The sequence below is a fragment of the Colius striatus genome, chromosome 4, assembly GCF_028858725.1.
Source record: "Colius striatus isolate bColStr4 chromosome 4, bColStr4.1.hap1, whole genome shotgun sequence".
NCBI classification, from domain to species: Eukaryota; Metazoa; Chordata; class Aves; order Coliiformes; family Coliidae; genus Colius; species Colius striatus.
This window is the reverse complement of record NC_084762.1, coordinates 73,732,502-73,756,660: the sequence shown is the minus strand read 5'-3', so window position 1 is coordinate 73,756,660 and position 24,159 is coordinate 73,732,502. Positions and strand designations below refer to the sequence as shown.

At 42.5% G+C, this 24,159-nt stretch overlaps 3 protein-coding genes across 8 annotated transcripts in view; 2 read left to right on the top strand and 1 right to left on the bottom strand.

The window, feature by feature from the left end:
* PTDSS1 (phosphatidylserine synthase 1) overlaps nt 1–1,292 on the bottom strand; it is a 34,481-nt gene extending 33,189 nt beyond the window's left edge. For both annotated transcript variants that reach the window (XM_061995029.1, XM_061995030.1), the window contains exon 1: nt 960–1,292. In XM_061995029.1, the coding sequence (XP_061851013.1) occupies nt 960–1,138 (179 nt within the window). In that variant the 5' untranslated portion in view covers nt 1,139–1,292. The remainder of the gene's footprint in view (nt 1–959) is intronic.
* On the top strand, nt 900–16,733 carry MTERF3 (mitochondrial transcription termination factor 3). Of its 4 annotated transcripts, none has more exons than XM_061995031.1 (8): nt 900–1,536; nt 2,134–2,489; nt 4,457–4,609; nt 5,300–5,489; nt 9,553–9,700; nt 10,909–10,980; nt 13,779–13,940; nt 16,505–16,733. In XM_061995031.1, exons 2-8 carry the CDS (start codon nt 2,159–2,161, stop codon nt 16,697–16,699), a joined length of 1,251 nt encoding a protein of 416 aa, XP_061851015.1. In that variant the 5' UTR covers nt 900–1,536; nt 2,134–2,158; the 3' UTR covers nt 16,700–16,733. The 4 variants fall into 4 exon arrangements, with proteins under 4 accessions (XP_061851015.1, XP_061851018.1, XP_010209157.2 ...); XM_061995034.1 differs by having other exon boundaries at nt 1,288–1,353; XM_061995032.1 differs by lacking the exon at nt 900–1,536 and adding an exon at nt 1,761–1,835.
* Nucleotides 16,734–19,615: 2,882 nt separating this feature from the next.
* LOC104553975 (cytochrome b-c1 complex subunit 7) lies at nt 19,616–23,934 on the top strand. 2 transcript variants are annotated; one of them, XM_061995973.1, is made up of 4 exons: nt 19,616–19,725; nt 20,618–20,689; nt 22,406–22,572; nt 23,709–23,934. In XM_061995973.1, exons 1-4 carry the CDS (start codon nt 19,707–19,709, stop codon nt 23,784–23,786), a joined length of 336 nt encoding a protein of 111 aa, XP_061851957.1. In that variant the 5' UTR covers nt 19,616–19,706; the 3' UTR covers nt 23,787–23,934. The 2 variants fall into 2 exon arrangements, with proteins under 2 accessions (XP_061851957.1, XP_061851956.1); XM_061995972.1 differs by lacking the exon at nt 19,616–19,725 and adding an exon at nt 19,888–20,091.
* Nucleotides 23,935–24,159: the final 225 nt, after the last annotated feature.

The following is a 24,159-nucleotide window of genomic DNA, read 5'->3' as shown; positions in this document are numbered from 1 at the left end:
GAAGATTATACACATGCCTAAGGACAAGTAATGATGCTTTTCTGTCAATGCCAAGTTTAATCAACAAGGCTGTTGAAATCTCCGATTGTGTATGGACAACACCACAAAAGTGTAAATGAGCTCAAAACACGATGCACAACTCCTCAGCCAAAATCTCTAAGGAATCACTGTCCAGAGGCTGCACGATTTAGCCTAAAGGAGAATTATGTTATCACCTTCACAGCCTTATTCAGTAGGAGGCAATAAAAAGTACGTGCAATTTAGAAAAATACCATTCAGATTGCACAGCTATACCCTTTGTTTACAAATAAGGCTCCTGAAAACGACTGTGCCCATTCCCAGCTTTATTTCCATGAATTACTGCAGTGGCTAAGTCCACAGAGATGTTCCTGCGCTGCGGAAACGATGTGGCTAGCATATCAGCACCGGGGCCTAAGCCAACGTGCAACTGGCCACACACAAAGTGTGTTGGGCAAAAAGGATTATACAAAACGGTCACTCCCGTCCACAGAACACTTGGTAAATTACCGACTGAGGGGATATCCTCGCTTAGCTTCTTGACAGTCTAGTAAAAGCCATTTTTGGCAACTGCTTGAAACACACGTTGTGGTCAAGCGTTAAAATGATCAACAAGTTCCCTGGGAAGGCAGCTGCGGAGAATATCGGCTCTACGAAGGCAAAGGGCCCACTGAGCAGGATACTGAGCAGGATGCTGTCCAGGCTGCTGCAGCACCCCTGCCTGCAGAGCACGCAGCGAGTCACAACCCGACACCTTTTAACCCACCTCCAGCAGAAACCTCCGCCCGCCAGAGTCATGCTGCCCGCCCTCGCCCTCAGGAGACAGGCGCCGGCCCCCGCCCCGGGAACCCACTTCGCCCTGGCACCGCGTACGCGAGGCCGCGGCAGCGCCGGCACCCCCGGGGCGGAGTAACCCCGCGGTGGCGCCGGAGGCCGCGCACCTGGTAAAGGCGAAGGCCATAAGGCTGAGGATGGTGAAGCTGAGAAGGGTGATGGTGTGCGGCCGGTAGAAAAACTCCAGCGTGATATCCTCCACCTGCTGCTCGTTGATCATGCGGAAGTGCAGACGGTAGTTCACGTCGTCCTTGCTCAGGGTCCGGCTCCCCACGCACGACGCCATCTCGCCCCTTCCCCTAGCCTCAGGGCAGCTCTGCTTCTCCGGAACAGGACGGGACGGCGCGGGGCGGCGCAGCGGGAACCTGCACGGCGCGAACCGGGCGGGCCGCCCGCGCCGCCTCCCGCTGAGGCGCCGCCGCCGAGGAGAGAAACGCCGCGCCCGCCTCGCCGAGGGGCGGAGCTCGCCCTGCCGCTCCCGCGGCGCCCTGCGCCCACGCGGTGAGGGAAGAAGGAACGACAGGGGGATGGGACCATACCGCCCCCTTTGAGCAAGCGCTGGGAAGGAACCGTATCTGCCTTTTCCTCCCCCTCTCGTTGCTTCAGAATGGTTTCGCCTGCGCTGTGGCTGGGGAGGGGCACGCACGTGGGCTAGGCCGCGCGCGGGAGGAGCGCGTGGGGCAGGTGAGGTAGTGGCCGTCCCAAGCGCCGGCTGTGCTGCGCGCCCGCGCCGGGCGGCTGCTCACCCGCTCAGCCTCCTCAAGCCGGGCTTGCTGCGTGCGTGCGGAGCGGAGCACAGCACAACAGCACGCCCTGACGCAGGCTGCATGCCGAGGCTGCCGGCCTGGGAAGGCCCGTAAGGGGCGGCGAGGGCGGCTCGGCTCGGCCCGGCCCGGCCCAGCCCGGTTTCCTCCTGCCCCGTGGCGGCTCAGTGCGGAAGGCCCTGTTCTTGGGGAGGATTTCGGTCCCAGTGGTATCTTAGGGTATAAACTTATTTTTTTTTTAATGCCAAAAATGAAGTTAAACGGTATCACGGGCGGGGCTTCACTCCTGCTCCTAAGGGACCGGCTGTCATAGGGTCGAGCTGTGGCTTTCTGAGCCGGCTCCCCTCGGTTGTCTTCCCCCGTTTGACCCGCGTTTACAGCTTTAAAGCAGCTCCTTGGTGCTTTGTAGTCAGCAATTTAAGCTGTAACGCTCGGGGAACCAGCGCCCGCGCTACCGGCCCTGTGGGCGAGGTGCGGCAGCGCCTGTACTGCAGCTGGGGCCTTTCCCTCCCAGCAGATGAGCTGGTGCGCTGAGATAGAAGATGGCTTTGTGGGCTCGACAAGTCTCCCGCTGGCGTTGCCTGCTGCAAACGGCGTCTGCTGCAGCATTTCCCCGGAGGCTGCGTGGCCACAGTAGCAGCGCGCAGGCACGTCATGTGCTAGCCCCTCTGGCTCTGCTGCCCTCTAGGAATGACGTTCTCCCGTGGAGATTGCAGGCATACAGATGTGTTTCGGTAGGAAGCTGTTCTCCATCTAACAGTGCCAAGGATGGATCCTTTTCGTCTCCAGAAAGTAACTTGCCTTCACCGGTAAAACAGGAACAAGGAAAAGCAGAAACGTTACCTAATATAGATGCAAAAACACTATATGAAGGTAAGAGGCCTCAGGAATTTCTGCCAAATCTCCAACATACCTTACACTTGATTCTCTTTTTTTTTTTTTTTGGCCTGTTTATCTAAACCATTTATCTGAAATTCCTGACTTTCACTTGGTTTTAGTCCCATAGCTAACACAGAATTCCTGTGGTCACTCTTAACATACAGAGGATACCTTTAAGCTGAGATGAAAATGTTTTTGGGTAGAAATGTCGGCCTGGAGCTGCTGTTTAAAGGGCATTTCTTTTCGCAGTAGTATCTGCAGCAGCTAAGTGTTTGCCTTTCACTCATAGTTGTGCTGGTGTAAAATGAGGGATGTTGCTGGATTGGAGGTTTTAAGCAAGGTGGGAGGAAGCAGCCCCTGAAGCACCTTGCACAGCACACCCCTTTGAATGATTAAGGATGAACAACAGGAGGCAGCAGAGTGTGAAGCCTGCTTAAGGACTGCCCTGATGAGAAAAGCTTCCACAACTGTCTCCTGAGGAAAGGAGATAGATACAAGGTCACTTTGGCGTTGTTGTTCTAAGGAAATTGCCTCACTTTTCTCTACATTTATATCGAAGTGAGGATGCAAAAAGTATCACCCTCTGAAAATAATTCTAGTTTGTTGAGGAAACTTGCTCTGGATTACCAAGAAGTCTTGGATGTTCAGATTCTGCTTTGAGCCCAGCCAATTTGGATCCTACAGAGCTTATTTTTGGGGTGGCTCAGAGCTGCAACTGAGATATGTGTGTTTGTGCAGCTGGTTCTGGAAACAGTGTTGCACCAGAGCTGACAAGTCATGCAGTTTGTATGTGTCTGCACCTGTGGTACAATTTATCTACATGCCAGATTTTTATTTGCCAGCAGACTGACAGTTGTGTATATGTGTGTTGTGGAACAATTTTGCCCAGTTGGCAGTGTATATAATGTAATAAATATAATTGCCAACTCTTTTTTGGTTACTTGTGGTATGTTTTGATAGGAGGTCTAAAAGTTGCAAAAAAAAAAAAGGCATCTGTGGTTCTGGAATGGACCTTGATGTTTAATGGTTTGGTCTTGGAATATTAGGGTCATCCTACTTATTTTGGAACTTGTCTTGATAGTTCTGGTGTGACTTTGATTTTTTTTTTTTTTCAATGGAAGAGGGTTACTCTAATCTCTAGGAAGTTGTGTAAAGGTACAAGGCACAGAAAATCCTCATCCTGAAGAGTTTATAATTGGTGGTGTTGACCAGTAGTCAGTTTGATTGAGGTAGATACTGCCATCCAGCCTGCAAGCAGTAATGTTGACCTAGCTTCTGTGAGCTTGTGTCAATGGAAAAATAGATCATTTTAGAGAAACATTTCTTTTAAAAAAGACGCTGGTCTCTGACTTGGAACACTTAAAGGGAAACAGGGACAATGATATTCACTTGGAAACTTTAATGGGTAGGAAATGGAGCTTGATTTCTTGAGCTGTTAGAGGTGGTGGCAGTCAGCAGCCCTTTGATAATGGGTAAGATGTGATAGCTTGGTTAGAGTTGGCTGTGAAATACCCTGAAAGTTTCAGCAACTGCAGTTCAGGCATCAGATTCAGAAAAGGCACAAAGTAGTGGTCTTGCCAGGTTAGGAAAAATTATCTTTGCTGTAGCCTTTGATCTGGATATGATCAGGCAAGAATGCATTTGTGAACACATGAAAGAAGATGATGTGATCTGTTTGTAGTGATCAAGGCAGCAGACTGAAGGCAGGCTTGCTGGTTACTACCCTCAGATTTGGCTATTTGAGCAAGAGTTGATGGACACTGGCAAGGAGATGGAACAGAGACAAAAACTGGGAGTTTATGTTTTTTGTATATTTCCAAATAATAATAGATTGGCTATTCATCTCTTGCAGTGTTCTTGCATTTTGAAATGGATTTTAGGAAATCTATGTAGCAAGCATCTAGTGGGAGCAGCTTCGTCTTTCACAAAACGCATTTAAGTTTTCTAAATTTGTTTCTTAGACTGGGATGACGTCCCACCTTCATCTGCTTTGGAGGAAATTTCTGAGGAAGAAGCTGTACAGATCATTGCAGAACCACTTCTTCCCCTCCACTCTTCCACGCTCCGGGATTATGTTGACCACTCAGAAACCCTGGCAAAGCTTGTCCACCTAGGTATATATGATCTTGCTTATATGATTTGCCTACGTCTGGAGATTCTGTAATTTGTGTTTTGATCTTACTGGTTACCTTGTAAATGTGAAAATAAGAAGGGTGACCAATGACTAAAAGCAGCAGAATGTTACACAGGGTAAATGGGAAAGCACCTGGACTGTTAAGGGCTAGCAAAGTTCCAGGTTACTGGCCACTTCCTTGTTTCCCAGAAATGCAAGGAACACTAGAAGGAAGTTGAAGAAAAAGTATTTGAGAGGGGATATCTGGCCCCATGTAGGAACAAATAGTTACGTGTGAACCAGTATATAAAGGCACTTTACTGCACCTTTGTCCCCTCTTCTTGTCTAATGGAGTTGGGAATTCCTCTGTGCATCTAGTTCTGTGCAACAAGAGTAGGTCTCTGCATGTGGCCTGTGCTAGTGTACTTGATTCCTCACAGGCAGGATTCACTGCAAATGTCTTCCCTCAAAAAATAAGCTCAGCAAAAGCATCTAAAATGTCTTCTTGTTTTATCTGGAATCTTTCCACAATACACAAGGTGGTGCGACCTTGCTGCGTTGAGCAATTAAAGTACGCTAAAGCAGTGCAAAAAAGGAGTAGTCCTATAAATTTCAACATGCCTTTGTGAAACATTTATAGGAAGTAGGGTCTGTGTTTAGTTAAAACAATGTCTAATTTTGTTTGTTGTAGGAGTTGACTTATCCCAAGTGGAGAAACGTCAAAAGGCAGGTCAGCTCTTACTGACCTTGGACTTTGAAAAAGATGTAAGAAAAATACTTCTGTTTCTTAAGGATGTGGGTGTAGAAGACAATCAGCTGGGACCATTCCTGACCAAAAATCCATACATCCTTGCTGAAGATCTGGAAGCTTTAGAAACCAGGTAAGCCTTCCAAATAGCAGCAGGATGTTAAGGCCCTTAGCTTGAAGATCTAGTTTCCCAGTTGGCTTAACCTTGTCTGAAACTGTGTTGCTGCAGCTTCCTTTTTCTCTCAGTCCCTGGCTCACTGTTCCCATCAGTCAGCATTAACATGTGGTGATATCATAAGTCAAGACACCGATCCACCTAAAAACTGACCATTAACAAATTTTACTACTCATCCCTGTCTCTCTGCCACAGAGCAGGCAGCTTACCATCCTAGGCCACTTGCTTTACCTATTTCTGTTTAGATTCCAAATTGTTAGTCCCTGAGGCTTTAACTAAATTTGTGGAACAGTATTAACCTTTTCAGTCATGCTTTGAAGCCAGTTTTCTGGAAGATACGTCTACCCATACCTTGTGAATTCTGCAGTAAAAGAAGCAGACCAGATCTCTTCTGTATTTACATCTAATAGCAGCAGAAGGTTTTGGTTATTTTTATGGGGTTTTTCCTATTGTCCAGATCAAACTGAGAAGGAGACCACAATGAACTAATTTGTGTCTGTATTCACACTTGTATGGCCCTACACTGTTGCTCAGCCTACAAGACAGACTTTTTATTCTTAAAATTACTCCAGACAGGCTTATGTTAATTAAACAGCTCTTTTACAGAGCAACTAGTGTGTGTGTACATGCACTTTGTAATTTCTTTTCCTGAAAAGAAATTCTGTCTGCTCAGCTTTTGCACGTAGTAGCTGTCCAAGACAGAGATCTGAAAATACAGGTTTTTGGAAACAGGCACATTAGCAGACTCCTGCCTGACATAGACCTGCCTTTTCTTCTTTCTTCTCTATTTCCATCCATCTGTTCAGTAAGTGGCCTTTCAGAAACAATATCCAAAAATAACCTGTCATTTTTCAGCAGTAGTTTTGAGTCTAGGTATCAGAGTTGCTTAAACTCTTAAGAAGAGAGTATTTTTTTCTATGATAAGCATTCTAACTCTGCTGTAAGGTCAGAATTGCTTTTCAGTGACTGTCCTGTGGCACTGTCTGGTTAGTGAGGTAAGGGCTGAATAGGGTGATCCCATTTCCTTTTCATTTTCTGAAGCTTGATTTTTCCATAATTTTTATCTCTGGCATTTTCTTTCCTGCAAGCTTTAAAGTAAGTGTGCTGTGGAGGATGTGTGGCAGGCCATGGAGGGAATGTGTCTTGGATAGCTGTCTTCTGAAAGCCGAGTATCACCTTTGCATAAACACTTCAGTGCAGATGGACATGGTATTGGTTACATCACTCTGGAATGTTTTATTGCTATGGATTCCACGTTGCCAGGAAACAAAACACAAATTTCAATAAATTTGGCATTTGACTTCAGATAAACACTGTAAAAGTCAAAACATTCCATAATTCATAACAATTCTGACAGTTGCAAATCAGTGTCTGTACTGCAGCTGCACCAGATGCTTTGTTTTATGATATTGTTAATGATGATGTGAAACTGTTAACATGCTGTATAGAACTGCTGACCCTTGTAGCAGAACAAGGGCTGACCTTGGTTCCAACAATCACAAATTTATCTCAAACTTTGGTCAGGTTGGATGATAGCACTTCTTTAATATACCAGTTTCTAGAGTCAGTTTATTACCATATTGCCATCCCTCTTTTAAGCTTTTCCCCTTTCCAAGATACAAAGAAATGTTTCAGGTGTGCATCTTGATGACTTGTGTCAGGTTTAGGCCCATCTAGGAACAAGGGATCACAATCAGCCATAAGCACCAAGGGCCTTTAGAACCCCCTAAGGACAGGGAGGGCTCGCTCACCACTTATGGTCAAGACAAGACTACAGAACTTGGGGAATAAAACATAAATTAATTGAATCCATCACCAATCAAAAACATAAACAGAGAACAACACAGAGTGGCACAATGATGGAAAAGCACAACCAGTCCTTTAAGACCACCTTCCCCCCTACCCTTTTCCTGGGCTCAGAGCCCTAATCTAAGTGTCTTTATCTCCCCCCGCCCTGAATTGCACAGTGTGTCAGGGAATAGGGGTTTCAATCAGTCCTGTTCTGATGGCGCCCACCATTTGTCTCTCCTCAGGACAGATGGGCTCCTCTCTGCTTCTCCCTGCTCCAGCACAGGGTACCTCACAAGCCAGGCAGCCCTGCACAGGCTGCTCTGATGTGTGTTCATCCCAAAGGCTGCAGCTCCTCTCTGCCTCTCATGTGGGTCTGCTTTGCAACGCTCAGGCTCTCCAGCACGGTCTGAGCCGTGGCCACCCCCTCACATAGTCTCCTGCCCATCCGGGCACATTCACCCGGAGCTGCTGGTGGCTCTCAGTCCTGCCATTGCCCTCCATGGTTTACAAGGGATTCTCCTGTCTGGTGCTTCTCCTTCCTTCCTCCTTCTCTGACTGTGGTGTCCACATGATCACTTCTATCTTGTACCACTCCTGCACCTCCTCTTTCTGCTCAGAATTCCCTCCTTAGATAGTGATGGCAGAGGTGCCAGATTTGCCTGACTGGGCTGAAGGTGGGCTCACCTCAGAGCTGGGGATATTTTGAGAACTTTGTACTGGGACCCACACTGCAGCTTCCTGTCCCTGTTACCAAGCAAAAAGCAGCTCCACACAAACTCGTGACAACCTGTTAACAGAAAGCAAGTGAAGGAGAGTCAGGACAACCAAAAGATTTTCTTTTTCGTCAGCTCATTTAGCTACATTTCTAGGATGCTTGGCAGTTGTGCTCTTGAAAAACTGAAGCACAGTGTAGCCAAGCTGCAGCATTCAAAATACGATGTTATGAATTTTGACAAGACGGTTGTTCATTATGTTCTGCATTTCTCCCCCTCCTAATCTCTTCCTGTCTCTGAGGTTCCTGCAGCCAGTTCAATCAGTGTTGTCTGGAGCCTAGGCTGCTACCTTCTATGCTGTGACGCTTGCTCAGTTAGGAACTGGTACTCTAGAGCTTGTTCTTAGATCTTAGATCTAGAGGGTTTTGGTTTGCAGTGACACCATTTGTGAGGGCTTGTGGAACACAGGAAGGTTGTAGTGACTAGAAGATACTTCCAAGACATGATTTAACACACAACATGTCTTTTGCTGAATATCTGCTTCTGCAGAATATTCTGCAATCTATTTTGTATCTTGATTACTGCCAGATAAAATCAGTTCTTGTATGCTTTAAGTTCACCTGACAGTAGGTATTTCTGTATATGCTCATCTATAACCAAAGGAGACCTCTTCAAATTGTAGTTTATTTTTTTTGTGAATGGTGGTACATGGGCTAATCATGTCTATTTTGTGTGCTATATTTCCCCCCTATTTCTTTTTCTGAGAGCTATGGCAATAATCTACTGAAGGTATTACTTGAAGTAGGATTTCACTTTCACTGAATTCAACAAAGTTTGGAAGACGTTTTGAATTGGAAAGAAAGCAAACAAGCTCTGTTAAACATAAAAACTTTAGTCAGCTCCTTCTCCTTTCTGACAACCAGATGTTTTGTAACTAAATCCTTGGATCGGTGACTGAAAGTAGGAACCTATTGTAACAAAAGTAACTTCAACTGGTTTAGAAATGTCTTTTTGGGCAGTGTCTCTACAGATAGCATTGTTGTGTAATATTTCTGCTTCAATGTTATTGGCAAAACAGGGATGTATGAGGTATAGTACTCTGTTCTTTCAGCAGTAGAAATGGAATTCATTAAAATAGCAAAAGGCTGTATATATCTTCTTGTCCATTCTCTGTGATGATCTATTAATGTGTTTGCAATTTAGGAGACAGGCTGGTAGTTAAACGTAGGTTAACACAGTTATCTGCTTAAGTACAGCTGGAAGGAATTAAAATCTGTCTTCAGTATTGACATTATGCTCTGAGGTTTATTTTACTTCTAATTAATTGGAAGGTATGGTATTTTGCTTTTATGATAACTGCAGATTTCTCCCTAATTATTTTTGGCAGGGCTGCATGTTAATGCTAGAACATCTGTCCGTTTATAAGATATCACTGAGGAATTTAAGCAAGTACTGAATAAATGGAGGCAATAAAATTTTCATCACTGGATTTTATTTTGTTTTTGTTCTCTTCCCAGAGTAGCTTACCTAAAATCAAAAAAATTTGGTGAAGCAGAAATTGCTCAGATGGTCTCAAGAGCTCCATATTTGCTGTTGTTTTCAGTGGAAAGACTGGATAACAGGCTGGGTTTCTTCAAAAACGAACTTGGCCTCAGTGTAAAAAAGGTAAAGTCTATACACCAAAGTCTGTAGGTACTTTATCAGTGACAACTGTAAGGCCTTGCAACATGAGTACTTCATGTGCTTGGAGGTTATCTGCAAACATTAGTGACATTACTGATTGTAACACAGAGGGTTGCAGGAGGATAACATGATTTTAACTGTCTATAGGGGTAACAGGCACATCTAACTTTAAAGGTCCTGAAGTAAAGTTCTTGAAGACGAACTGCAAGTTATTGTCAGACAAGTATGTGTATGTCCAGTTTTATTATCTGCATCAGAGGACAGAATCTGTTGCTGAAACAGCAAGCAGCTTTTTTTTAACTTCTAGAAAACCTAATTGTCTCTCTTCAAGATACTGTAACCTACTTAAACTGGTGAAAAATAGTCTAATATGTGAATATCATGTAAAACTAAATGCCAAATCATATGCCCAGCTTAACAAGAATAGCCCCTGTTTTTGTTTGTAAGTGCTTATCACTTTACATGCTTAGCTGTGCTTTGGGATCTTCAGAGAGGCAGTAGCTGGACTTTCCTGGAATAAGTGGGCAGTGTTTGCTGAAGTAGCTGAGAATTGCTGTAAAAGTCGAGTTCCGAGTGGAATCTGGTGTTCTTCTTTTGACTTCTATCAGCTGAACAATCACAGTTGTCACAGTGCCTCTTCCTGGCCTTGCCATGATCTCTCTGGGAAAGGGTTTTGTCGTTGCCCTGTACTCAGAGCGGATTACAAGTAATCACATGGCTTAGGGTATGTGGAGTAATTTCTTGTATTCCCACTAGCACTATGGTCTAACCAGACCCTGAGGTAGAGAAATTGCACTGCCGCTGAAAAATCCTTTTATAGCCTCGATCAGATGGTGTTATGTTTACTTTTTTTTAAAGTGGGAACAAACAACTTCACTGAGCATGGGTACTTGAGCATGCTTTGTACTTCTGGGGCATGATTTTATTCCCTCTTCTTCTCTGTTTTACAACAGCTATGTTAATTTTTGTTTTCCGTACAAACATGCTTCAGTAACTTCTTGCATCTCAATATATTGCTGCTTGATACAAACACATCTTTGGTAGAGATAAAATGATACACAATGACAGTGCATCTCTCTTCTGACTCGGGGGTGGTGGGGGAGAAGTTTCTATGAGAGCTGTATCTTTCTTTCACAGATGTATTCACAAACAATTTTTCAGTCATTTTTGTGTATTTTCTCCAATTGTAGACAAAGGATCTGGTAATTCGTCTTCCAAGGCTACTGACTGGCAAATTAGAACCTGTAAAAGAAAATCTTGAGGTGAGCTTATTAGTAAATATTAGAATGTATTGTGTAGCCACATAGTTTGTGTTGTCAGAAGATAAAATTCCTGGAGGAGAATCCTGCACAAAAATAACTCAATTAATACTTTTAGTGGAGGTATAAAATAACTGAGGGGTTTTTTAATTCCTTTTCCTCTATAGCTTACAGGCTTACAGTGAATGTGGAGAAGTATCTCATTCTCTCTTCAACCCTGATGTAGGTTAGAAACTTCATCTGGGTCCCTTCCTGCTAAAACTTGCTATCTGATGACACAAATTATTAGCCTTTTCTTTACAATGAGTGAAAAATATAGCCTGCTCCATTTTTTTTTTTTCCCTTAATTATTATGTTTTTTTGCTAACTTGGATTGTCCATGAGAATTTAAGAGCAAGAAATGTGCAGTTGATTATTTTCCTCTTGGCAGGTAGCTAGCCTGCCAAAATGTACATTTGACACCTATTGTCTGATAGCAGATGGTCGCTATTAACAACCATTGAGTAAATAACTTCAAACCCACAGGGAATCCTTTCCCTTTTGAAAATGTAACTGTGTATTGGTTTAATTATTGTGCTGTAAAGCCATCTAGGCCAAACAGCATGATGCAGTGTAACAATTTGAGAAATCCCATTATCCTATAATGCATAACTGTGAATTAAAATATAGAATTTTCAGACAGACTCATTGCTCTGAAACTATTAAACACTGAGAATCTTGCAATCTGAAATGTGTGTGGTAAGGGAGGAGACCGGAAAGTAGCAGACTGTTCCAATTAATAGTGCTCTCTTTTTAATGAACATTGTTTCCGAAGGCTAGGGATTATAATGAATGTGTTTTTAAGATCCTCACTTCTCTGCAACTATGCTAGCTATCTACCAAAAAGTGTATAGTGTAGCATCCTTATTTATAACATGTTTTAGAGATGGAGAGGAAGGATTTTTAGGTCTATTTGCTATTAAAATCTACTAATACTTAGAAGCTCCAGCCTTTCAGGTGTCTGGACACCTCAGATTCAGAATCTGGGTTGAGATCTGTATTTGCTAAGTTGGTGGTGGGCAGGCAGTACTAAGAGTGAAATACCAGCAGTTCAGAAGTGATCTGTGGTGGTATCCCTCCTGAGTTGGCTATTATTTAGAAACAACTGTTGCAGCTGATATTGATTGTCCAAAGATAGGAAACATAGACTAAATGAGCCTAAAGATGGCTTATTCCATCCTCTGAAGGTTCCATCAAGCACCATTAGTGATTCACTGATAGGGTAAAAGTGGACAGCTCGCATTACCACTGCCTGCTGTGGGAATCATTCGGAGTATGTTGATTATTGCTGGGCTTACACATTAAGGGTATTGGCATATGGTGGTCTAGAGAGTTACTGAATGTTAAATGTTTACTGTTAAGCTGAGTGCAGTCAAAGCAACTTATACTTGAGCTCACCATTCATGTCAAGAGAGAGCTGTTCCATTTTACAGAGTAGAAAATAAAAGCTCAAGATTTTTGCCACAGTTACCTCTGCAGCAGGGGCAGCTGTACATCTCTAGTTTAACATCAAGCCTTGCTCTCAGTTGCGTCTCAATTCAGTAAATTACCCCTGCCAACTCAGATCCAGGGAAGATGCCACTGAAGTGCAAACACATCTCTCCATACTTGGATGCTGTTTTAGTTGATTAGTATTTATTGTGGTATACATATATTTCTAAAGCAGATAAGGAAGAACCAGGAGTTGAAAGACCTGATTGTAGTCACCTTTAGAAACTATTCCCCGTAAGGGTCTGGAAATCCTAAGGTAGCTTCAAAACTCAGGTTCTAAGCCCTTCCCCTTGTATTTACCAGGCAGTTTTGGAAAACAGCCTTGGCACATCAAACTCAAAAACCAAAAAGCACCACCTTTTTGCCAGCTGACATACTACCTGAGCTAGATTTGAAAGTCTGGTTATGTTGACTGGCAAGCACACCCACTTCATGACTGAAACAAGCTGCTTGTAAATGTCACTGGGAGATAGAAGAAATGGCTGAGTTACCAGACACTTTCATATGCTGAATTCCTTTCTCAACATCTCAATGAACTGCCTGCCATTCTTGTACACTGGGAGGAGTGCTCATGACTTTATTGAAAAAATGTGTTTTGTTTTCCTTTGGGGAAACCACAATTGAAGTCATGTCAGTCTCTGAAAAAGACATCTTACTTTAGACATGAACCAACTGCAACATAAAATGAACACACTGCATATGCTACAGGTTCTATTGCATATCTCTTTCAGGTTCAGCAGACTTCAGTTGAAGACTTAACAGTTTAACAGTTGAAGACTACAGGATTGAAATTATACTCCCTAACATAAAAGTATAACTTGAACACATTAGTAAAAGAAGTAACACATTAATAAAAGTAGTTGCTAGCTATTGGATTGCAGTGTTTTAGAGAGTTCAACAGCTCCACAACGATACAGCTTTGTATTGAAACTGATAAAAGACTCTTTAGGGGAGGATTTTTATGCTTATAACTGCCATGCATACTGAGACACAGCTTTTTGTTCATATTTCAGACAAGCTGAAAAATATATAGCATTCACAGAAGTCATCTTTATATTACAGGGGTAGTCAATAAACAAATTACACTTTAATCCAGAATGATAAACAATTTGTATGGTCTGACTTGAGAACTGGAATGGCAGATATTATTTTGGGTTGCACTTTTGTTGCTCTGTGACAAAGGGCAGAAGAATTTTGCATGAGTTTCAGTGGCACGTTAAAATAAGTTTGCTATAGCTGACTTTTGGAAATGAAATTTTGCTCTTTTTCAGGTTTGTCAGATTGAACTTGGATTTCAACTTCATGAAGTTCAACAGATTGTGTTTAAAACCCCCAAGATTCTAACTGCAAGTAAAAAGAGACTCAAACAGACATTTGACTACTTACACAATGTGATGGGCATTCCCCACCGCATGCTTACTCACTTTCCTCAGGTGAGCTGTCAGTCTGGGAATAAACTGTAGGTGCTTTTTGCTTTATTAGTTTGATGTTGAAGGTGGAGCTTTGCTGTATCCAGGACACGCTTGAGTTCTTCAGCTAGTCTGTGGCTTTTACTCTGATGGGGGTAACTTTTATTAGCAATTGGGGATTCCAGTGTCGAAGTGCCCTTCTCCCCCTGGCACATGTTACACCATCACACCCACTGCCCTTAGTCTTGTCAGTGTTTCAGTTTTCAACAGAATTAATCATACTCATCTCTTCTGGATTCATACAAGAGAGATTACTGCCTGCTTAGGTATACTTTGTCCTGATACCTTACCTGGAGAGACACATGGGAAGACATCATATGGCACACCTGTTAATTAAATAACACATATACAAAAGCATTTCTTTTGGATTTGTATTGTTAAAAAATACATTTTGTAGACTCTAGAATCTGAAAATATCATTTAAAGGTAAGAGAAGTTCTGTCCATTAGGCAATCAGATTCTCAGTGATCTTCCTGTTCCTACAGCAATACCTAAAAAAATCACGAGTGAAAATAGATTAGTTTCTTGATGAGTACTGTAGTTTTTTCTGTCTCCTCATTAGTGTTATTTCCTCACAAATTAAAAGCATTAGTTATTTCATCCAATGCTGATATTCAGTCACACTAGCTTCTTGCAAAGTAGAAACGAAAGCATTAATTACAGTGCCTGAACTCCATTAATTTTCTTCCTAAAGCAAGTCTGATAGGGAATCTAACTGTCTGACTGGCTAAAAAGACAAAATCATATGGGGAAATAAAACTACTCCCCAGGATTTTGATTACTTATCTTGCTATTTAATATGTCTTTACTTAACAAGGATGTAACTCAAATCCGTGTGTTTCTTTTGCCCTCCTTGACCTGTAAGCGATGTGGGTCTTGCTAACTTCCTTCTCAAGTGTCTTATTGTTGACTTCATTCACCTTGCCATTTCTCTTCTCTGTGTTTGGAAAGATGAGTGGAGAGTTTATTCTGTTCCTTGTTCTGGGCACAGTCACCCTCTCTCTTCCCTGTTCTTCCTTTCCATGCTTAAAAACTCTTGAGTTCCAGGATATAGTTAGTGCAATTCAGGCTGTATGTGGTCTGCCTGTTAACTTGTGCATTCATAAATGCAGTCTTGTCTCCATCTATTATTCCTGAATGACAGAAATTCTGAAAATGAGGTGTACGGCATATCTTTGTCATATCTTCCCTGATGTCTGGAGGATGAAGCCAGGCTCTTCTCAACAATGTCTAACGATAGGACAAGGGGCAGTGGGTACAAGCTGGAACATAAGACGTTCCAAAGAAACACAAGGAAAAACTTCTTCACTGTGAGGGTGACGGAGCACTGGAACAGGCTGCCCAGGTGGGTTGTGGAGTCAGCTTCTCTGGAGACATTCACAACCCATCTGGATGAGTTCCTGTGTGACCTACTCTAGGAGGTCTTGCTCTTGTAGGGAGTGTTGGACTAGATGATCTTTCGAGGTCTCTTCCAACCCTTCCATCTCTTCTGTGATGTTACAGCTGCTGTCATCATCATCCTTTCTGTCAAATAGTGGTTAAGGGTTTTTTTTTTTTCCCTTGTCTACTGACTCCCTCTTAAAATTCAAGGCCAGCAGAGGCAGAACAGTAGTTTTGCTCTCTGTCCTAGTCCAAATTAGTTTGCATCCTCAGGAAATCTTTCCTGCAGTAGTGTAGCATCTACTTTTTAGTAAAAACTCTGCTCACTTTCATTGCCACCATTGTTGTCTCTAAAGCAGTATCTCTCTCTTCAGTTGTATTGCACTGAAGGGCAGTTACATCTCTGCTTTTAAGGCTTCTTACCTGTGCATCTCTTGTCTTCCTCACTTCTGTCTTTACATGTTTCACTAATGTCTTTCATGTTTCCCTTACCATTGTTCTCACCTTTCACTGTCTGGAATTCATTTTATGACAAATATCTTCCAAGGTAGGTGTTGCTGTGCTGCAGAAGAGAAGTGTTTGTTTGGAACTGCCACACTGTGCCTTTTGGCTGCGCTAGGATAGGGGGCACAGCCACTCACCTTTTTGTTTCCACTCTGCAGTTCACTCCGTTACACCGTTCACTCATTTCTATTACACACGTGACCAATGTGGTCACCTGGTAAGTTCTTCCTTATAATAATGCTCTCCTGAATCCATCTGGATAAATAAATACTGGTTATTGTATAGGGGAAATGCTTAGGTATTCTTGCTCCCCGTTTCTGAACACCTCCTCTTCACTTTCTTCTCTATGATTACACAAGAGTAATTCAGTTATCATATATGAACAAAAAACATGCTTGAGAGCTGTGTCACTCCCTGATTTCCCTTGTGTGTACATCAGAGTATTGCATTTAAGCATTTATTTAGAATGTAAGTCATTAATATATAAAGTAACCTACTTTGCATCTTCTCATTTACACAAAACACAAATTATTTGTTTTTTTTCTAGAGCTTCAGTTTGTCTAAAACATGCTCTTATTTTAGATTCATCAGAGTCTAAAATTTAGATAACCTAAAAGATTCTTCCCTTTCTTTTTTTTTCTTAGGTTTTCAACTCAAAACTATTACGAATCAAAGAGAGACACATGTTTCTTAAATTTTTGGGAAGAGCTCAGTATGATCCAGCACAACCCAGGTACATCTCTCTGGACCAGCTCGTATCCTTGCCCGATGAGGTGTTTTGTACAGAGATTGCCAAAGCTTCTATATGTGACTTTGAAAAATTCTTAAAAACACTTTAAGTAGTGACATATGTAAAAAAGAACAGAATAAAGTTATGAAATAAATATCTTTTATAAAACTACTCTGCTTTATGCTCTCTTTTTCATTTCTGGTTTAAGAAGTTGATGCTTACAAAACACTTAGGATTTAAAGGCTGGGTAATTTTCTTTATGGTGAATTAAAAATACATTTCAGAAGGATTGAGTGACTATGTGGTAATTGCTACTGATGCAATCTTAATCAATTGCTGACTTAATTCAGAGTGAGTGGTATTGCACACGAATACAAAGTAAATTAAAATGGATGCTTCTGGGTTTTTTATTGTTCTTATGGAAAAACTGGCTACCGACTCATTCTTTGTCTTGCTCTGTTTCTCCGGTCACCCTCTCTGCCAAAAGTTACAATAACCAGCTAATGCAGTAGACAAAGAAGTTATGTGTTTACCTACTTTTATTTAAGAGCTAATAAAATTATTCTTTTCCTTGTATAGTAGAAAAAAGTGTACCGTGACATATGTGAAGTCTTTCATACAAAAAGTCATTCTTCAATGGGTTACAGAGGTGTTTCTTTGTGAAGCTGGCTGCTGAAGTTACTATCTTCAAAGCTGTGCAGTGAAACTTGGTTTGAAATATCAATGCAAAAAAATGAACCTAGAAAAATTGCATACAAAAAAATGAAACTATACATGTCTCTGAAGTCTAGAAGGACCTTTTTTAAAGCCACTTTTCCCCTTGTTGAAAGAGGGAAGCAATTTTCCCCCACCCCAATGAGAATTGTGTGGCTTTAGTATATAAGTATCTATATGAAAAAAGGCTGTAATGTATACTTAGGTGACAATTACCTTGCTCAATTATGGCAGCTGAAGTAAATGCTAATGTTGGAGTTGCAGGAGTATTGAAAGTACTTAATCCTACCAAGAAACAAACCATAGTGATGGGGAATTATCAGTCCCTTCACAATGTATTTGGGCGAAGTCAAGGAACTGACTAAACCCCAAAGCAAACTCTGATAGTTTATTAGAAGTTTCCATTCTCTCAGTTAAAAAAAATCAGGAAACTGAAATCCAGATTTTTTTCATTTGGATTTAAGCTTATCTAATGAAGAAGCCTCAGTGTTCTAAAAGCTTGCTGTTGGAGCTTGAAACACCAATTTGAATGGAGATAGCAGAATAAAATTCAAATGGTTAAATTCTTATAAGTAGGAAACAATGTAAAGTTAGGGACATTTTAAAAAATGAGAATAGTAGTGCATCTGGATTAAAACTCGAGTCTCTTATCCAAAATAAAAATTTGAATTACAACCCAAGAAAAGGAGCATTGTTGGAACAAGCAAGGATGCAAAATGATTTACTGGGGCATCTTCACTTGAAACACAGTAAACAGCCACATTCATTGTCTTCAATATTTATCCGAGATGTTTTCTTTTGACTTTTGTTCTCATGTTTCCCATTCCATTGGCTTGGGAAGAATCCTCTATTAAGTAGACTGTTCCTGGTGGAAACATATAATGAATTTCATCTAAAGCGGTGGCTGAAATGTGATGGCTAAACTCATTCCCTGCTTTTAAATAAAAATAAGTCTAATTCAATATGCTTACCTAGATTTTGATTGTATTAAATGATAGTAAGAAACTGTAAGCTTCAAAATCTAGTACAAATGAAATGTTTCTATTAAAAAAAAATAGAAAGTATGTGGGTTTGTAATGCCAAAGTAAAGAGTTTGCTTCTGCAGATTTACTCTGCTGTCATTATCACGATCTATATTACCACATGACAAAACATTTTAATATAAATTATATTATGGAATGTGTATATTTTGAGTATCTCAAACTTTGAGCTTTTAATTCCTTTAGTGTTTTTACATGCAAAAATGATTGCAGTCAGAGCTTGAACCAGTTTCTTTGGAATGTTAAATGTGTGAGCGTATGCCAAAGTAGCTTCCCAGAAATGCCATGAAGAAAGCAAGCAGAAGATTTTATGGGAGTGCTAAAAGGAAAGGGGAGAGAGGATCACGCCAAATACTTTTTGCTTTAAGATGAAAAAAATCTTTAGAAGAAAAGTTTGGCCTAGCATTGCCAATCTTTTGTCTGCAGTTCTTGATAAGGGCTAGCAGCCTTTGAGCTTGTGATTTAATTGAGGCACGCTGGGTACGGTGTAGCAAAGACTCTGTTCAGCTAATGTCCAGTCTGAGCCGTGCCGTTTGTTTGCGTATCACATTCAGCCACGTGCTTTTCTTACTGAAACTGCCTACCATAGCAGCATTCCTAGAATAATGGCACACATTTGTCTTCAAAAACGCAGTAGTCTGTTTCTGAAGGAGCTGCTGGGGAGAGGCTATGATCTGTCCCTCAGAAAACAGCCGTTTGTTCACCTGACAGCTACGTTACCCGAGCCTTCTGTGGTGGACTTGGTGCTTTGCTTACTGTGCTTCACAAAGCTTTGGCAAACATTCACCTCTACCGCTCAGTGTGCTGTTAACGGTCTACCAGTTCAGCTGCCTTGACTCAGGGCCACATTACCATACACCGGGGCCGCTGGACGCTGCAGGCCCCGGGTGGCAGCCGTGGCCACGCAGACCGGCGGGCGAGGCCACGGGCGCTACCAGCCAGGGCCACGGCTCCGACTGTGGCGGCAAAACGCGGCGTCGAGCCACCGGCAGTTTGCGGAGGTGCCGCAGCGGACGTGCGCTGGGAGCCGGCTGTTCACGTTGTCCAGAACAAGCATGGACTTGCCTTGATCACCTCAGCGCAGCCCGGGCCCCTACCGCGGGGCTCCGGCGCCAGACAGGGGCCTAACGGGTGGCTGGAGAGCGGACGGCTCGTTACGGCGGACACCAACGCGCACCCGCCGTCCTCGGGCACATTCGTAGTTGACGCGCAGAGGAGGAGCCGCCGGTCTCCCCGCCCCCGGCTGCCCCGCGCCGCGGCCTCCGGAGCGCATGCGCCAGCGCTGCGGCGGCACTGCCGGACCCGCCCCCGCCCCCGGGACGCTGCGGGTACCGGCAGGCAGCGCGCCGCGCCGAGGTCAACATGGCGGCCAGGGCGTCGGGTGAGGAGGCACTGGGGGGTCGGTCAGGGGGGGTCGTGTGGGGCCGGTCCCGTGACGTTTGCGGCGCTGAGCTCGGCCTGTGTCTCGCCGGGAAGCGAGAGCGCTGTGGCTGGAGGTGGGGGGCCTGCAGGCCGCGTGCGACGCGTGCCCTTGAGCGCGGGCAGCGCCCGTGGGTGCTGCACTGCCGACGCAGCCCGGACGAGCCCAGTCCCACCCGAGGGAGCCTGCCTCCGGTACTGAGGCTTTCCAGGAGCAGTGAGGCAGAAGGAGCTTGGGAGCGCTGGGGGCTGCCTTGGACTGTTCCGGAGGGGCGTCGAGGATTGCAGCCCTGCCCGGATACCCAGTCCAGCCTGAGATGCCGCTAACGTTAGTCCTTCTTAAGTGTTAAAGTACAAAGGAATAAAGGCTAATACGGCCGTATGCTAATGGTGCCAACGATATCACACGTAGCAATGATTCTACTGAGGGACTTGGTAAGACAACTGGTTTAAGGTCGTGAAAGGTTGCTTGTCCTGGCTGCATTGACCATATTGTGCTGCTTTTGGATTTCTGGACCCCTCGTTGGGTTGCTTTAATAGTATTTGGCACAGCATTGTACTTCATTACGTGTAAGCACCCTTTACTTCAGAATTACAGTTATTGATGAATGTTCTGTGTGTGCTGTACGGTTGGGGCACAGAAGTTAAATAATTGTACATAACAAGTGCTCATTCAGTGTCAGTTAAGGAGTACTGAAAAGCAGAGAGGCCGAGTCATAAGTGTTCAGATTCAAAGTCGAGATAGTGTTGCATTGCTGTGTTTGAAGTAGGCCAGAAAGTATTTGTGTACTATCATAGTAGTGGGTCAATGTTGAACTTTGTCTTGCTATGCCACTGATGGTGGTCCCATTCAGTTGCAGGAGGTGGTCGCCTGATAGACAGGATTCGCAAGTGGTATTATAACGCAGCTGGATTCAACAAACTTGGTAAGTGTTTCACTGAGTTTTACAAACTCTGCAAATGTTACGACTCTAAACTGGCATAAGTCCGTGTAGTTTGCCATGTCTTTTTGGACAAGATTAACTACTATTTTTGAGGAGGAAAGCAGTCACTTCAGTTGCCATCATTGCTACCTAGTAATCAATCAGTGACTTTTCTGTGCTTTCTGTGTTTGCTCTTGTTTTCAGGGGAATAAATTATAACAGCTAAGGTTAAACTGGAGCAGTTGAAAATACTTTTGCAAAGCAGTCCTGAAAGCTTGATTATTTCTCTTTTCCCACCAAGTCACTTTTACTGGCCAATATCTTCTAACCCAAAGGCTGCCCTTGAAGCTGGAGAGATTTCTGCTGATAGCAGTGAGTCTGCCTTGCGATACTTAGGCCAATTATCCAAAGTGCAAAAGAGGTTTTAGTTAGTTCTGGCCTCTGTATCACCCTACACTTCACTTGATATCTGTCCACCCTGAGAAGTGGTGAGGTAGGTGTAAAAACAGTGCTTGCTTAAGTTACACGAGATTGCCTTGATGGTATTGTCTTCAAACTGTTGTCAGCAAGTTTTTTTCAACTGTTCTGAAGGACAAGAGAATCGGAATATTCAGATGCTGTAATTTACTGCTGACCACAATATGAGTAAGTAATTTAAAGGAAGTTTAACACACTTGCCTTGGGAAAGTTAGAAAAAAGTAGCAAGGCAACTGTAAAGGAATGAGCTTAGATCTGTTCTCCAGAGATGCCATGGTTAGCCCCTCTTTTTATCTTTCTCTGCTGCAATTTCTACAAATGTTAATGTTTGTTTAATGTGACTGAAAACTGAGGAGAAACACCAAATTTAATCTGGTGATTATCAGCCATACTCCCCATGCCTTTAAAATAAGTTAGATAACTGAATTCAGGAAATGTAGCCTCAAAAGAAATTCCTGTTTTATTGAGAGATTTACTGCCAGCTCAGTCACATGAGATCAAAACCTGTAACCACAAGTCAAGTAGGTATACTTTGGTAATCTGCACCAGTCTTTCAATGTTACAGAAGTCACTTTCTGTCCTGTGTTGTTAAGACTGAAACTTCAAGCAGAGCTGGTGGAATTTCAGGAATCCTTGGCTCCACAAACAGTATGAGGGGGTCTTCTTGGCTTTGAGCAAACTAAGAGCTTCTCTGTGATTTAATTTCTATTTTGGGGTGATGTGGGAGGGAACCAGCTTGTGCACAAACATCTAGCTTCAGGTTTCCATAGCATTATACAGTTCAGTAGAGATCTAGTGGTCATGCATATAGTGGAGTTTAGAGAACAGTTCTTCGGTACTGAGGTAGTCACATCTGTGGTTAACTGACTAGTGGATTCAGAGCTCTTAAGCCCTTTACCTAGGCAATCATCTTAAATACAAATGTAAAATTAAAGGAACACAAGTCCTCAGATCGAGGGTAGTTATTGTTCTGTAGATATATACTCTTAGGAAACACATCATTTTAAATATCCAGTTTCCCTTTTCTTCCTTAGGAAAGGTAAATAGAGTATGTGAAAGCCAGTGTTTGATGTTTGTCTTCTGTGAGCAATTTGCGGTTCTGTTCTTACAGATTGCCTTGGTTTTTCTTCATGTTTTTGCCTTAGAAGTGTTTCACTGATGTTGTATAGAAACACCTGGGTCTATCCCACATCTTAAGTAAGAACAGTTATTCAGTGATATTGCAAAATCTTCCCGGTACAGGATTAATGCGAGATGACACATTGTATGAAGATGATGATGTAAAAGAAGCACTGAAGAGACTTCCAGAACATCTTTACAATGAAAGAATGTTTCGTATAAAGCGAGCGCTCGACTTAAGCCTGAAACATCAGATCCTTCCAAAAGACCAGTGGGTGAAGTATGAAGAGGTATGTGTACAGGTTGTTTCCAAGGTGGAGATCTGCACTGACACTGCTACAACTGATCGTTGGGATTTTCAATCTGTGAAGAGATAGGCACTTGTGAGCAATTCTGTAGTGAGTAATCGAGTGTGTGTCTTGTAGGATGCATCTGGAAAAGCAGCTGTTGAATGCTGTTGAAAAATCTGTTTTTCTGTGAAAGCTGTAACATTTTCCCTCAAGATGACAAAAGCTTAAACTACAACTCTGAGCCATAGCACGTTGTCAGTATTCAGACAAAACATTTCTTCTAGGCTATCAGATAAAGAAATACACCACAGCAAATGTGGAAATTGATTTAAAAAGTCTCTCCCTTTTCTGATTAATTTCTGAATTTTATAGAAAATCGTGAGCCAAAGCTTTTGTTCAGGAAGATGCCAAGAAGTGATGTCTTGCATTGAGTTGTCATCTTGTAATTTGAAAAACAAGCTACACCTTTCCTGTCAGGTGTAATTAAAATTTGAGGGGGTTGTAGTAGATTGATTCACAGACTGTGCATTGCTGTCCATCTCAATTATCTGCAGATTAACAGAGAGGAATCTTATCACTAAACTTTTGACTGTAGAATAGTGTGAGGATATTATGTTTCTCTATATAAGCAGAGGCAGTTTCTTGTGGTCTTATTGGTTATATTTCAGTGTCTGTTGCATTGAGTATAGTTCCTGAAGCAGCGTTTGGTTTGTAAGCGTTAAAAACAGTCAGGATATCCTATGGAATCCAAGTTGATGGTAGTGTTTAGAAGTTAAATTCAAAACTGAGTTCCTTCCAATGTACTGCAGTTAGGTTTTGAACTAATTAAAGAGGGTTTTGTACATTTGGATGTCTGCCAAAAGGATGTTGTTTGCAGAGGTATAGCTGAAAGCATCATTTTGCTTGTTAATGTTGGCGAGGCATAAGGAATTAGTGGCTGCTGCAGTAAAGAATTTGTAATTGCAGACTTGGCAAATACAAAGTTTACCTTTTCAGAGTCAGTAATGTCGGACTTCTTATTTAGGCTCAGTTTTAGTCAAATCTGACAAGGCTTGAGAAACCAGTTAATCTATAGAAACAGCTTGAGATTTTTATGGAGCTCCCTATAAGTTAAAATGTGTTCTTTTCTTTTTCAGGATAAGCATTACCTTGAACCGTACCTAAAAGAGGTAATCCGTGAGAGACATGAAAGAGAAGCATGGAACAAGAAATAACTTCATGCAAATAGCCACATATTTCTGATATTTTTAAACGTTTGGTTATAAAGTCTACAGGGAGGCACATGTGAGGCTGAGGAATACTGTTTCAGCTCGTTCATTGAATCTCTTCATCCAACTAAAATAAACATGTCAAAGTATAAAATCTACTTGGAAGAGTTCTTTGTAAACATTAACAAGTTAATGTTCAGATCTTTCCTATGAGCATATACATTACATGTTAGCTTAGTGGTATGCAGTCTTCATTCCAGCTTTTTGGTTCGTACTCTTTTCACAGTACAGCTGCTTTCTGCAGTTTTATTTAAGGCTAGGTAAGAAACACACAAGGTTGTTGGTGCTAGTTCCTGTGTTTGAATTAAAAAGAGGTTGT

Coding starts and splice junctions, on each gene's coding strand:
- MTERF3 (XM_061995031.1), top strand. CDS start 2,159: ATGGCTTTGTGGGCTCGACAAGTCTCCCGCTGGCGTTGCCTGCTGCAA. Junction 4,610..5,299: donor GGCAAAGCTTGTCCACCTAG/GTATATATGATC, acceptor TGTTTGTTGTAG/GAGTTGACTTATCCCAAGTG. Junction 10,981..13,778: donor CTGTAAAAGAAAATCTTGAG/GTGAGCTTATTA, acceptor GCTCTTTTTCAG/GTTTGTCAGATTGAACTTGG.
- LOC104553975 (XM_061995973.1), top strand. Junction 20,690..22,405: donor AGCTGGATTCAACAAACTTG/GTAAGTGTTTCA, acceptor TTCCCGGTACAG/GATTAATGCGAGATGACACA. Junction 22,573..23,708: donor AGTGGGTGAAGTATGAAGAG/GTATGTGTACAG, acceptor TTTCTTTTTCAG/GATAAGCATTACCTTGAACC.